The sequence below is a fragment of the Macrobrachium nipponense genome, chromosome 13 (assembly GCF_015104395.2).
Source record: "Macrobrachium nipponense isolate FS-2020 chromosome 13, ASM1510439v2, whole genome shotgun sequence".
In the NCBI taxonomy this organism is placed as follows: domain Eukaryota; kingdom Metazoa; phylum Arthropoda; class Malacostraca; order Decapoda; family Palaemonidae; genus Macrobrachium; species Macrobrachium nipponense.
The window spans coordinates 37,883,033-37,898,032 of NC_087206.1; the positions used below are offsets into that span (position 1 = coordinate 37,883,033).

The 15,000-nt window shown below is 37.6% G+C and overlaps 1 protein-coding gene across 1 annotated transcript in view; it reads left to right on the forward strand.

Annotated features, from left to right (window-relative positions):
* LOC135225748 (nucleolar protein 4-like) overlaps positions 1-15,000 on the forward strand; it is a 158,621-nt gene that overhangs the window by 95,336 nt on the left and 48,285 nt on the right. The window contains exons 2-4 of the mRNA XM_064265147.1: positions 7,218-7,355; positions 7,999-8,210; positions 9,712-10,534. Coding sequence (XP_064121217.1) covers positions 7,218-7,355; positions 7,999-8,210; positions 9,712-10,534 — 1,173 coding nt within the window. The remainder of the gene's footprint in view (positions 1-7,217; positions 7,356-7,998; positions 8,211-9,711; positions 10,535-15,000) is intronic.

Sequence of the window (15,000 nt, forward strand, 5' to 3'; positions counted from 1 at the left end):
CCTCCAAAACTGGCAAACGACCCCAAGAATTCAGGGAAGCTCAACGAAAGGAGCAAAACCCGAGATGTTTTGAAAATCACCCAAACTCCTGCTAGTGCGGTGTTGGGGGGATCCCGGCACACACGACCATTTGAGGGCTATAACGATGCGCGGGAAAAGTTGCATTCCACCTCGAGTAAACCCATTTCAATGCACGACAATCCTACGTCCTCCTAGCGTACGTACGACCACCTGTTGAGCACGTCCCCAGTCGTGCTGCTTACGGAAAGATCATCGTTTATTTTTACTTATTTATTTATTTATTTTTCATTCGTTCATTGGCGCCATACGAAAGTGTTCATCGTAAGTTTAGTATTTGTCCCCATGTGTATGTATACGTATAGTGTGTAGAAGTGTAATATATATATATATATATATATATATATATATATATATATATATATATATATATACACTCGTTTGTGTGTTCTCGCGCGTGCTCTAAGCTATAAAGAACACGTCTTGTTGAAATGCAAAGGAATATAAGTGGTATGGTCCTGGCCAGTCTTGCCTATTCAGGCACAGTCAGCAGTAGTGCACAGTAGAAGAAAATTATAATACATGCTAAGTTAAAAACACTTCAAAGTAACTAGAAATCGATTAATTAACACTGTTAACAGAATGGCGGGAAGGGTTTTCACCTTCCATCCCATCAATAAACTTGACCGTTAAGATGTCAAATGGTTGGAGTCCTTTATTTTTGTTTTTCCGTAGACATGGAGGGTAAAAATACGTGTAATGTGCGTTGAGCTTTATTCATTCAGACCAGGTATAGACAAGAAATCGGTATATTCACATTCTTGTTGTAAGAGTAGTTCGTGCCTGTAGCCCTGAGTGTATAGATGATGAAATTGATGCAGTTAGGAAAGCAGGCAAGAGATCGGAGTATCATGATCTAGTATCAGAAAGTGGGTTGAGAACGGCAACAAGTACTTCTTGTGACAATAACGAGTGAGAACCTAAATTAAACTCAAAAGACTTCCGTTGCCACATAGTAACAACTTCAATGATGTTTTCCATTTGTTCAAAACTTTTGTGCGAATGTTGGATTTAGAAACTTGTACAACGACAAAAGCATTTATAAAGAACCATTTGAACAATGGCGAAGAACGTGTATGCAATATCCAGCGTTATTCATGTGAGAAATTCCCTTGTGGTCAAGCTGAAAAATGACTTAAAAAGAGAATGATGGAAAGCATAACAAAATGTGACATATTGCACGGAATGACAGTCAACCCCTTCGATCATGGTAGAAACAGCAGTGCTGTTATTTGGCCAGGTGCTTCAAAATCAGTGAACTCTAAACGCTGGAGATGAATGTCATTGAGATTAGTTTTATTAGAGGCTCTTTTTAATAGGAAAATGAACTCGAGTCTGGGAATCTGGAACCGTTCATTTCTAAGTCTGTTAACAATGTTAATCGTTTTGTAGTTCCTTTGAAGTGTGTTGTAACTTAATATATATTATATTTTCTTCTACTGTGCACTACTGATGACTGTGCCTGAATAGGCAAGACTGGCCAGGACCATGCTGCTTATATTCCTCTGCATTTCAATATGACGTGTTCTTTAAGCAGCTTTTACTCCGGTCCAGACGAGAGCACGATGTACCTGTCAATTTTCTTTTGAAAATAATACAGGTGTAAGGTTGAGTGTCCTGAAAAATAAGATTAAGTGGCACACCCAACCCTGTCTTGGAAGACTCACTCCGCCCACCTTCCTTGCCGTCTAAAGTTTTTGACATTTGCCTGTGCTTTTGCAGTTTCAACATGGCGTCTTCATTTTGGATATCTTTCTCCTGCGTACCATTTCCTTTCGAAGGTGTCTTGAATGAAGAGAACCGGCTATAATCATAATTTTTTATTATTTATTCCTCGTAAATATGCATTTAGTTTATAACGCGTGTATATAATATAGTATATAATATATTCTATTATATATTATATATATATTAATATTATATATATATATATATAGATAAATAAATTATTATATAAATATGTGTGTGTGTGTATAGAAGAGCGAATACCACGGGAAAAGGATAGGCTACCCGCTTATTTAATGAGGTCACGAGCATCTACTGTGATTTTTTAAGCAATATATATATATATATATATATATATATATATATATCTATATATATATATATATATATATATATATGTGTGTAGTATGTATGTGTGTGTATGTATGTATGTATGTATGTATTTTCATATAAAGAAGCAAGGGAGACGTCTTGTGGTAATTTTGCAAAGCTATATTAAGCGACGTTTCGGGTCCAGCCCCATTATCACAGCTGTAAAAAGACGGACACACATAAAATAAAAAAAAAACTCTCATCCCACTAATCAACATCCATTTTTATAATAAAATTCACAAAAAACGACAGGGTGCTAAGAGAATGACTATTTCAGGTGAAAGGAAGAGGACGAGCGACAAGAACAAGAAGGAAAGGTCCCAAGTAAATATGGTTATGCCAGGTAAAGCCAAAGGGGTAGCGGTAGTTTGGTTTTTTAGTTTTGGAACTATTTTTTTTATGAAAAGTATTGGAAGACCTCAAGCTGTTGAGGGGAAGAAGCCCGATTAATGTTTTTAAAATGTTTATGTTGTATATTAAATTTGCATTTCTTTGTATGTTCTCGAATGCTCGAAAATTCCGGAGAAGACAACCAGACACCTGTTCGATATCTCACCCCGCGTTGGCAATCAATGCGAACCTTAAAAAGCCTACGGGAGGCCCCGGCATAATTCCCCAAATTACATTTGGGACACGAAAATAAATAGACAACATTGGAAGTCAAAAGAGGGCTCGATTTTTCTTTATATCTAAATAAGGACCTAATAGTAATGGGTTTCTTGAGATTAATTGGCACAAGAATTCCCTTGCTTCCTGATATATATATATATATATATATATATATATATATATATATATATATATATATATATAGATATGTATGTATGTGTGTGTGTGTGTGTGTGTATGGAGGTTCCCTGTTGAAGTAGAGATTATGGAAGGTGACCACACAGGATATTATCTTCCGATTATCATCATAGTTACTTTTCTTCATAGAAAGAATAAATATATCGACTTCAAAGAATCGTGTATCTCAGGGAAATATATATATATATATATATATTATATATATATATATATATATATATATATATAAATATATATACATGTGTGCGCGCGCGTGCGCAAAATGTGCAAAATGTCCATATAATGAATAAACACGCAATGTATGCCATTAATCACTCATTTCGGTATTCTAGTACATCTTTATCATTTAAATAATTTCACAGATGTTAGAAAAGCGTATTTCTCTCTCTCTCTCTCTCTCTCCTCTCTCTCTCTCTCTCGTAAATTATTTTCACCAGGCATCCTCCACGTGGCCTTCTCAAGGACGGTATCGTTTTGTAATCCGATCTGCCTTTTCTCTCTCTCTCTCTCTCTCTCTCTCCGTCTCTCTTCTCTCTCCTCTCTCTGATCTTTTCCAGGTTCATATTTTATTGCATGCTAGCTTTTTTGGGTCACATTTTTGTTTGTGTCCGTTTCAGTTTGTCCCTGAGAGCCACCTTACAAGAGTATGCCAGTGGGTATGTGTGGACGGATGTATATTGTTAGTCTACGCTATGAAATCAGTTTCTTCGATCTCTTGTTTGTCTGATATTTTGATTTATTTTCTCTCAGCTCTCGTCAGTCTCCCCCCTTTGCCAGTCGCTGCATTATTGAGCAACAGCCAAAGATTCGTATTCCATTCAGTTTGTTATTCGGTGCAGGATTCGGCTGCGTCTGAATATTTTCATCCTCACTGTCGTTATATATATATATATATATATATATATTATATATATATATATATATATATATCTATATTCTTAATTATATTATTATATATGAGTGTTTTCTCGTGCTTGTGTGTGGGTAATTTTTCAAAAAACAAATTCACAAGGATGAAGCGTATAAGCTTATTATTTTGCGAAGCAAGTTTACACGGAATAGAAGACCCACTGGTAAAAAGATAAGAATAACAAGGTGAGCGCAGCAGCTAGTACAGAATGACAACGTCACAAATACATGTTAGACAAAACCAGCAACGCATGCCAGGAAAAAAAAAGAAGAAAAAAAAGCTAAGCAAAGGTGACTCGCTCTTCCTCTGTTAGACTGAAGAGCATCAGCATCAGCAATATTACCAGGGAGACCATTCCAGGGTTGTACTGTAGGAGCAATGACAGACCCGTAGTATTGTGCGGTGTGGTAACGTGGCCCCTCGACAGAATGTGAAAGCTAATGCTCCGCCGAGCAAGTAGCACACAATAGCTCTTGGGGGAGCTGGCGCTGAAGGTGCTAATGGAGGTTCCCTGTTGAAGTAGAGATTATGGAAGTTGACCACACCAGATATTATCTTCCGACGATCATCATAGTTACATTTCTTCATAGAAAGAAAAAAAAATATCGACTTCGAAGAATCGAATGTCTCAGGGAAATTATGATGGTTTTTTATGTTCCCATTCAATGTGGATGATAGATTTAGGTCTTATCTATGTACATTCTAACCGATAGTTTAATTGGTGTGTGTGCGTGTGTGTGTGTATATCTATTATTTATATATATAGATATATATATATCTTATATATAAATATTATAATATATATATATATATTATATATGTATATATGTATAGTATGAATAATTATCACATCACCGTGATTCATAGATATCATTCGAGCTACAAATGTCATTTAATATCTAATTCGCTCTACCTCGGAATTGTTATATTTTCATATATGTACCGAAGTGGAATTTTTAGTTGATAATAATTTCGTTTCCGCCCTTTTCAAGGGGATTTTTTTCGGTCCCTCATGGGATCGTCGAACCACCGTCCAGTGGACGGGACGAAATCGGGACGGACAGTGATGTTATCATTCGGCCGATTTGATAACGTCACTGTCCGTCCTGATTTCGTTCCCGTCCACTGGACGGTGGTTCGATCCCATGAGGGGACGAAATTATTATCAACTAAAAATTCCACTTCGGTACATATATGAAAATATATCAATTCCGAGGTAGAGCGAATTAGATATTAAAGGACATTTTTTAGCTCGACTGATATATATATATATATATATATATATATATATATATATATATATATATATATATAAACACTATCTCCTTCAACACTGACGGTTTTTATATATAACAAAAGTTTAATGCGTAGACACACTCACCTGTAAAATATGCAATGAATAACTTATTTCCCCCTACATGATTACCTAGTGAAGAGAATTTGTACTTTTTACACTCTTTCAACATCACATTCAAGAACCAAAACACTGTAGACTTAAGAAACTCCACTTATTATCACTGCGTGCATATAACTTGTTAAAATATTTCGTGTATGTAAATAATTAGTTTGATAGGTCCTTATCATACCTGCATATATATATATATATATATATATATATATATATATATATATATATATATATATATATATATGTATATATATATATATATATATATATATATATATATATATATATATATATATATATATATATATATATGGCAAAAGTTCGGAATTGTAAATGGTAGTTCTTTGTGCACTGGAGTCGAGTTATGTTGTAGATGTAAAGAAATATTGGCAGCAATCTATATTCTTTCAGATGGCTCGGAAAACAGTATTCTTGTACACTTTCATACACTAGTCTTTTACACTTCATAGAGCTTTTACTCAAATATTTGTCATCCCCTATTAAAATTGAGATGAGCAATAGACCTTGCAAGATTAATGATATCCTAGGATTACATCATTCGCACATTTCTTAATTTATTGATTGATAGTCTGATCCCAAATTTGCGCTTAGTGGATGCCACGATGTATTACCAGTAAATCTGTCAATCGACCTTATTTTGAGTTAGATGAATACAATATTTTATGTAAAAAAAAATCCTACCAGTGCGGAAGAGATCATTTGTGGAAATACTATTCACCCGAGACCTTGATGTAGATTAATTGAGTTTACATCTTTCATTTTTTGTATGAATGTTAGTTTTCTATGAATGTATTTTTTTCTGAAGTTATGCCTTTTGTCTCCCAACTCCACACTCAAAATTTAGCAACATTTCTACGAAACTTTCGAGTCGGACTATCGTGATTTTTCTTTCACTTTACCTATAATTTGGTATATTTAAGTCATAAAAATACCATGAAATTTAATCATCTTTCAATACGATGAGACTGGAGTCCCTTTACAGTGCATGTTTCATAAAAAATACATTGTAGTAAAATCTAATTCTTGTATAGAAATTAATTGCCATCACTCGGTGCTAACCAGTATGAGTGCCCATTTTACACGTAACTCACGTCAGTCAGTCACTAAGCCATCGTGAAATCAAGTAACATTTATTTCACACAACTTGTAAAGAGAATAAGACATTAATAATGCTTCATTGTTCTTATAAAATATTCGATGCTTTTTCAAAAAATATTATCAAATTCATGTATCTTAACCAATATCCAAGTACAACACATCTAAGTGTTTCACTGAAAACCAAGAAGCTTGGTTGTTAATCTAACAATATTTTTATAACTTCTAAAATTGTACTCCTTCGACTGTAACTCCATTAATTTTCTCTTCTATCTTACTTTCCACCCTCCTAACAATTGTTTCGTAGCGCAAGTTCAAGGTTTTCCTCCTGTTATTCACTTAAAACCTTTTCATTCTCAATTTCCTAACCTGTTCATCCCCAGTTTCCCATTCGGCGCAGGATGACCTCGTAGGTCACAGAACATGTACTTTGGCCTAAAGTTTATATTTCATTCCCTGAACATCTATCCATTTATGGAAAGTAACGTTTTTCTTGTGTGTAAACGAAGACTTGTTTTTCTAGGCGTCATGATTCACGAAACTATGACAACTAAATATTTAGGTTTCCTCGTAGGTAATCGAGGTCCGATAGGAGTAGTTTGACTAATAATGCCTTCGTTTCTTTCTTGCATAACCCGTGACGTTGATTGTGGCTTAGTTTCACAATTGCGTGAGAATAGCAACTCTGTGGTAAATAGATGTTCACGAGCACGGTGAGATTTAAAATGACTAGGGTTAGGGTTAAATTATTGTTCGTTTTCTTTGGGCTTTCTTATAATTCTGACCCGTTTTCTTTTTCAGGACCAGGAGGGACACGATAGAATTTGCTTCAAAAAGGTTGCGGTCGTGGAGGACTTCTTCGACATCATTTATAATCTCCATGTCTGTAAAGAGGGCAAAGACCAGAAGCATATGGGACAGAAGAGAACTTACAGAGCGGTGAGTATGGTTCACAAATCACCTCAGTTCTTACTCCTATTGATTGAATCGGAATATACCGGTCTCCACTTCCATCGTTTTCATGATGGACATTCGTACCAAATTAGCATTTTCGTTTTTCAGAGAATTTAATTGAAATTGGTACATTAGTGCTATAGGAACTTGTAAAGAATAAAGCTTCTTTAGTGGCGGAGATATATAAATTGCTACAAAGAGAATTTGCTTCAGCACGCATCTTGGCTGGCTTGCCTCGGTGCGATCAATATCGTGATTATTCGAACATTTTGGTCAGAGACTATAATTGACAATGAATTTCCTTTATCATGGCAATGACACAGTACAATGACATTTTAGTTACACACACACACACACACACACACACACACACACACACACACATATATATATATATATATATATATATATATATATATATATATATATATATATATATATATATATATATATATAGTATGTATGTATATATATATGTATATATACATATATGTGTATGTGTGTAATATTAGTTGTAGAATTTTAAAACAGTTTGACATTGTCACACGTTTATTATTATTATTATTATTATTATTATTATTATTATTATTATTATTATTATTATTATTATTATTATTTATGACTTTAGGTGTCGGAGCGTTACGCCTTCGTTCCCCGGGAAGCAGTCACTAAATTCCTGGTCCTGTGCACCGAATGTCCCAGGAGGTCGGTTGGTGTTCATGTGGGCGTGGGCGTTCCCGTAGGCGTGACCACCTTGCCCGGAGGCCCGCAGCTAGCCCCGCCCATAGCGCCGCCCATCTCGAGCAGCATGCAAGTTCAGACACAAACGACCGTTGGAAGGTAAATGTTCAGGAATAACGCCCTTTAATGCTGGCTGACTATAATTATGCAGTGATTGTGGCCAAAAATACGGAGAAAGGGAACGAGAGAAGGGGGAACGGAGAGAGAGAGAGAGAGAGAGAGAGAGAGAGAGAGAGAGCGCACCGCAACGCTTATATTGGGAATATAATGTCGATTTTGCGATACTTTTGTATGGTGTTGGTGTGCGCTTGCTTGTGTATCGCTGTATAATGTCGAGAGGAAAGTAAAGGGAGAATAATAAAACTCTGCGGAGTCTGCACACCACATTTCAGTTACTACTTTGTTATTACCTTGAATAATGAAATTTAAACATCAGAACATGAACAGCAGATCTGGAGTCTAACACAAATGGGTAGTATTATAGCGGAACGATTCAAATCTCGTCCTGTTAATGACGTTTACCGAATGTTAATTTTCACTCTCACTTGATAAGCTAATTATGCTTCCATTTGGTTTCGGTGGCTAGATTCATCTCATCACCGCCAGTGTCACCCAGCGCATCACTGTCGTCATTATCTCTTAAAATTACAATAAAGTAAATTAACTGAGTCACCTAACTTGCTAAATAACAACATTATCACGTCTACGATAGAACACCTGAAAAACTTCTTGAGTGATGCAGAGAATTCTCACACTGTGTGTTGTTGGTATTAAGAGATGAATTCTGCGCATTATTTCAACTGAGAATGAGATCAAGTAGAATGAATACCTGGTGGGTGCTACTTGTACGTAACTTGTGTTCTACTGTTCACTTATCTGTTCTCTCTCTTTAACTTCTGGTCACACCTTCATTCCCCTTCCTTGGTTGTGTAACTCGGTCTTTTCCACTCTAGAGGTGAACTATGACTTTCTAGACAGACTCGAGGATTATTTTAAGCGTTTCATTTCTTCCTGAACGCTCGTTGAGCGCCGGACTCGCTTCTTATGTTTGATGTAAAGTGACCGTTGAGTTTATTAGTCTTATGCCTTTGTGAATACTCGCTTTTGAAAGCACTTTTATATTCTCATTTCTGTTAAAATTATAGGTAATTTATATCCAAATGTTTTTTTGGGGTGATTTGTGAAGAGTTTACGAAAAGGGCCACCGAAGTTTCGGTCACGTGACAAGTATAGATACCGTGTTGGAGAATAACAGGTTGTATCCTGAGATGAGAAAGATATGTTTTTAATATCAGCGCCAGCCTTGAGTTGTGCTGAATTACTTCCGATATGGAAAAATGGCAGTACAGAGATACAAGGAACTTTTGTAACCGTGATGGAATGTTTATCACCGAGAGTCACTCTGTTAACCTACGATGATTTTGAAATTCAGTTCACGCTGACGGTCGAATTGTGAAACGTATCATAAAGTTGTACGTCATTAATGATTTTTATTACTATCATTATCACTTTGGGAGCAAAGAAAAAAAAGACCATTCACTTGCAAACATTAAACACGCATAGTAAAACCATACGCTAAAGTATTTGTCTTTCTTTCCAGCAAAACATCCGACGATCGGCTGGGCGATAAGCCCAGGTTCCTACCCATGCTGCCTCACCAGCAGCAGCACCAGCACCAGCAACCCCCATCCCAGCACCAACACCAGCACCAACACCAACACCAGCACCAACACCAGCACCAGCACCAGCAGCCTCAGCCAGTGGCAAAACCTCAGCCGTTGCTGAAGCACCAGCAGCAGCAGACCTTGCCCCACCCCATCCACATACAGCCCATAAAGATTCAGCCCAAAACCAAAGGAACGGAGACCCAAACTCAGTACAGTCAGCAGCAGACGACCCATCACCAAAAGCAGTTACATCCCCAACAACACCAACAGCCACAACAACAGCAGCAGCAACAACAACAACAATCTAATTCCATGCAACAGCAGCAAGCTCAGCAGTCGGAACAGCAGCGGCAAGAACAGCTGCAGAAGCAGCAGCAGCAGCAGCAGCAGGAGCAGGAGCAGAAGGAGAGGGAGGAGGCATTCGACAAGAAAGTCAGCGCCGTCAGCCACGACTTGGAGTACCGACTGCCCTTCACCAACATCTACCTGAAGCACTGTCATCATCATAATAATAACAACAATAATAACAACAACAATAACAACAGCCTCAATAACAACAATAACGCCTTGGGTGACACCATCTGCAACAGCATTAACAGGGACGGTGACATTCCCAACAGCAACAGCAACAGCGCCGATAACAGCAGCAGCATCAGCGATAAGAACAATGGGATATTCCACGGCAGCCCCATCGACATCATTAACAATAACAACATCATCAAATACAACAATAATTTCACCCAGACTCAAATAAAGGTGAGATGCTCGCTTCTCTCTCTCTCTCTCTCTCTCTCTCTCTCTCTCTCTCTCTCAAACATAGGAAGATAGACTGATATACATCATGTTCAGGTTTTCATTTTCCAAAAATTTTAATTTTTATTGACTTCACAAAATCCTAGTGACAATAATATTAGTACATTCCCTTTTTCCACAAAATTTTCAGTTGGCATTACAAATTATTTTAATAGTCTTACAATGTTTGTAACCGGTCCGTATGTGGCAACGTCACTGTCAGACATAGATAACTACAGTGAATTTAGTCGGAATGCGAATCCCGCTCTGATGATGGAATGCCTGAACCCAGGTCCAGTGCTAAACTGGTTTCGAAGGCATAAAAGGACACATTTCAAGATTAATCAGGATAACCAATGTCGAATCGTTCCTAGATAGTGACCCCAAAAGTTTTCGGAGGTCGTTATCTAGGACTAATATTTCTTGGGGTCATTATCTTTATGATATTTAGTCTTTTGTTTATGTTTTTATGGTCATCCCCAAGGGACTCGTACTAAACACGCCGCAAAAAGGGGATACATAGCGGTTGAAAACCCTTGGGGTCACTGTCTAGCTAAGATCCTCGATGTCTTCTGTCAAACAGTGCGTGAATGACGCGCAGTGTAATCCCTGGCTGGCTTGACAGGCAGTATGTGACGACTACCCATTCTCTGGAGAACTGTTCCACCGTGCACTCTGCCATTTCCGGCGCAAAAGAAAACGGTGGAATAGAACTCCAAAGAGGTATTCATCATAACTCTAATCATGTCGCTTTCACTCACCTTCCCCTTGACTCAATCGTCGCAATTTTAGTGAAACGACATCGCAGCATTAAAGAGATTGCACCGGAGTTTATTTAGATCAAAAGGCAACGTGCGGGATTCAGATTGCATTCGGATTTCCATCCGCCTTTTTCCCTCTCAGAAGGGTCACACCAGAAGGTGTCGCCGGTCGGTTTCTACCAGGGTACTGGTTGCTGCTGGTATTTCCTCATTATGCAATTTGTATGTCAAGAATGGATATAAACATTGCAGTTTGAAATGATGAATTATGCTGGTCTGCTCTTATAGTGGTAAGTGTCGTGGTAGGCCACTCAGATGTCGCGGGTTAGGGTCTCCCCCATGGTAATGAAAATGCTCTGGCTCCGTGTCATGATCAGTTAGTTGCTGCTACGGTGTGACCTCTGCTTTGGAAGTCAAAGGCCCCTGTGTGCTTGTCCCATGTAAATAGGGTTCATCTGCAGAGAAAATAATAATAATAATAATAATAATAATAACAATATTGAAAGTATGTAACGTAAAATCATATTTTTTGGCAGTTTTGCGAAATATCTTGCCGACAGCAAAGTGTCGTGACGTGAAATTGATCGTGTGTCTGTTGCAAGTTCATCAGATCCTTTTTTATTTTCGTTTGGAAGGTTTGGGAATTTCGGTTGCGAAAGTTGAGAACCTGTGACTTTTATTTTCTCTAGGATATTGGGAGTTTATTTCATCATTAGCAATTAAGTTTTCTGTAATGTATTGTATATGAATATACATGTATATGTTAAGCTACTAATATACCCTACCATCGAAATAACTTTACCTTGAGAATAAATTACCAAAGGGAATAATATATCTGGTTCGAATCCTGGGCAGGGCCGATGCACTTATCCTTTTGAGTGTAGGTTATTCTCAAGGTAAAATTGAATATTATAAAGCACAAAGAAGTGACTCACGGGTGGATTAGGAGCAAAGCTATTTGCATGAGTGTATGTATAATTGTGTGATTTCATATCGAAAGAGCCACAGGGCAGACTTGCTATCGCCAACTCATTTGCATTCTTTAATGTAATTACCGAAACTTGCATCGTAATGCTTACAGCAGACTCAAAACTATTACTGTTGATAAATTTACACTGGAAAAGGAAATGGAGTATGTGAAAATCAAACATAAATCTCTCTCTCTCTCTCTCTCTCTCTCTCTCTCTCTCTCTCTCTCTCTCTCAACGAACTTAGTAGAGGCCATGAGAACCCCTTGATTGGACAGTTACAGTGAGAGTCAGTATATTGCGAGATGAGGGTAGCTCTAAAGTTCCCCATAACTCCTGAAATCCTTCTCTCATTTCTTCCGTTTCTGAGAGTAGTTGTTTAACGATCGGAAGGGTGGAAAAGAGCAGTAAGAAAAGTGATTCAGTTACGTAGCGACAGAAAAAATAAAATGTGTCATTTAAAATTTTGCGCGCAAAAGGTTACCATTGGTGTTTGATGCAAACTTGTAATAATATCTAAAGCTTATGAGAAACCGTTGAACTTAACATAAAAGACAACAAATCATGAAATGTATGTTGATGAAAATTAAGTTCTCAGAGCAAGTCAAATATTTAAATAAGATTTGTTCTCTCATCTGCTCAGTATAGAAATAAAACTAGATATAAATGATTAATTAACAGTCCGTTTCTTGTTAAGTAGACTCGGGGTCTTTCCAGTGACGTGGTCATTAATGAGGTAATTAACATCAGCTGATGGGTTAATATCTAATAATGAAGCTGTTCATGAACCATTAATTTCTCCTAATTTTGGAGTAATTTACCCATCCCAATTAGGCTCAGATTTCTTATGCAGTTATGTTTTGTTTCATTATTAATTGCTTCACTTTCAACAAAATACCGCAAAATGCGCTTTTATCTAAAATCATTTGACACTTTTACTTGTTTTTTAAATCAACTAGTCTTGTATATCGAGAACTAAAAAGTTGCTGAAGTATATTACATGAAAAGTCCGTGTTAATTCAGCAGTGGCTTATTGTTTCTTTTATTCCTTCTTATTAGTCTCGTTCTTTTCAACTTTTCTCCTTTTCTTTTTATCTTGTACGAGATTAGGTATAGGTGATATTAAATGCCTAGTGTCTAGTTTAATCAACAAATTTAAAACTGCTGTGTACGGCACAGGTTTTTTTCTTCTTCTTCTTTTTTGTCCGCGTAGATGCGCGTAGAAGTGGGTAGACAGTGTTTTAGAATCTATGCATACCTTTAATTACTTGTATATACATACATCTATACGTGGAAGTAATGCAAGTCCAGACAGACTCGCTAACATCCACATATAACCTTTCAGTCGCCTATTTTATTTGGAAGGCATGAAATCCAATTTTGAGGCTCCCGACTCCCTGAGTTGCTGTTAGGGGTATTTAATGTAATTGAGCCCTTGGACCTGTTCAGTTCATATTACTCTAAGAGAGAGAGAGAAAGCATCACGCCATTTCCTTGTGGGAAATCTCTGAAACCTTTCCATGGTCCATTTTCAAGTCAAGGTATTCTTAAAATCAAAAGTAAGGTGTTGGTCGTGTGATTTTTGTCGAGACGAAATACACGAAGTGGCAACTGCGCTCGCGACCCCCTCTACCAGAGCTCAGAGAGAGCTGCTTCCCCCCCTTCAGTGTGCCTCAGACCTCGTTTGAGTAAGGATACAAGGTGATGAGACAAGACCGGTCAATCATCTCTGGTTGTTTTTCTCTCTTTACTAACGGAATAACTGAGTGATTTTTGTGAGGCAATAAATCATTTTTTACGAGTTGGAACGATGTTCACAATTTCCTCTTGAAACAGTTCAGTTTTGCGTTAAGAAACGAATGAAAGCGACGCGCTCGTGAGATAATGTTTTATATATACTATAAGGCCTTTATAGTATAGAGCCACATCTCAAGGATAGAACCCTCACATCACCCCTCCCCCTCCTCCCCTCCTTGTCCTCTTCTCTCGGGGAATCAACATGGCTCACAAACGAAAGCCTTCCAATGTTGTCAAGGTAAGTCGATGGGTACAACACCCACTTTCACAGTGAGGGGAGAGAGCTCCCCTCCTCTCAGCAGGGAGGGGGTTGCTGTGTTCGCCTCTATGTGTGTGTGTGTGTATGTGTGTGTGGGTGGGTGCTCAATAGGTAATATATTGAATTTGTAACTTTTTTTTGTACCCAATCCTATTCACGTGTGACGCGATCATGGTTAATTACATTTTAGTAGCTCTAAGAAACTTTTCTATTGACTCAGACCGGTATGACCGACTGTAAAAATTGTTAGTAGCTCAGGTGTGTTATTCCCTGAATGTAGGGAGATAGGTGTTTATTCTAGTCCACCTTCGGTCTAAATATATAGTGGTGTTTGTATTTCATATTTGTCGGCACATGCGCGGGTAATGTTTTGGATTCCATGTTTCTACCAAGCATTTCGCTAAAGTTAAAACTGGAAATGGACCTTCCTAACTGGGGAATGAAAAACGCAAAATCATTTTTCTATCGTTTTCATAGTGTTGCGTGTGCGGCAGCATTGGAGATGCACACACGTGTGCATAATCGAGGAGACGCGTACGCACACACTCGGCCAGTCAGTACACAGCCTCCGGATGTAAAACATTTTGCTCCTGTCGTTAATTAATTTTTCCTTAAATCCCAGACACTGGGACGAGTCCATCACAA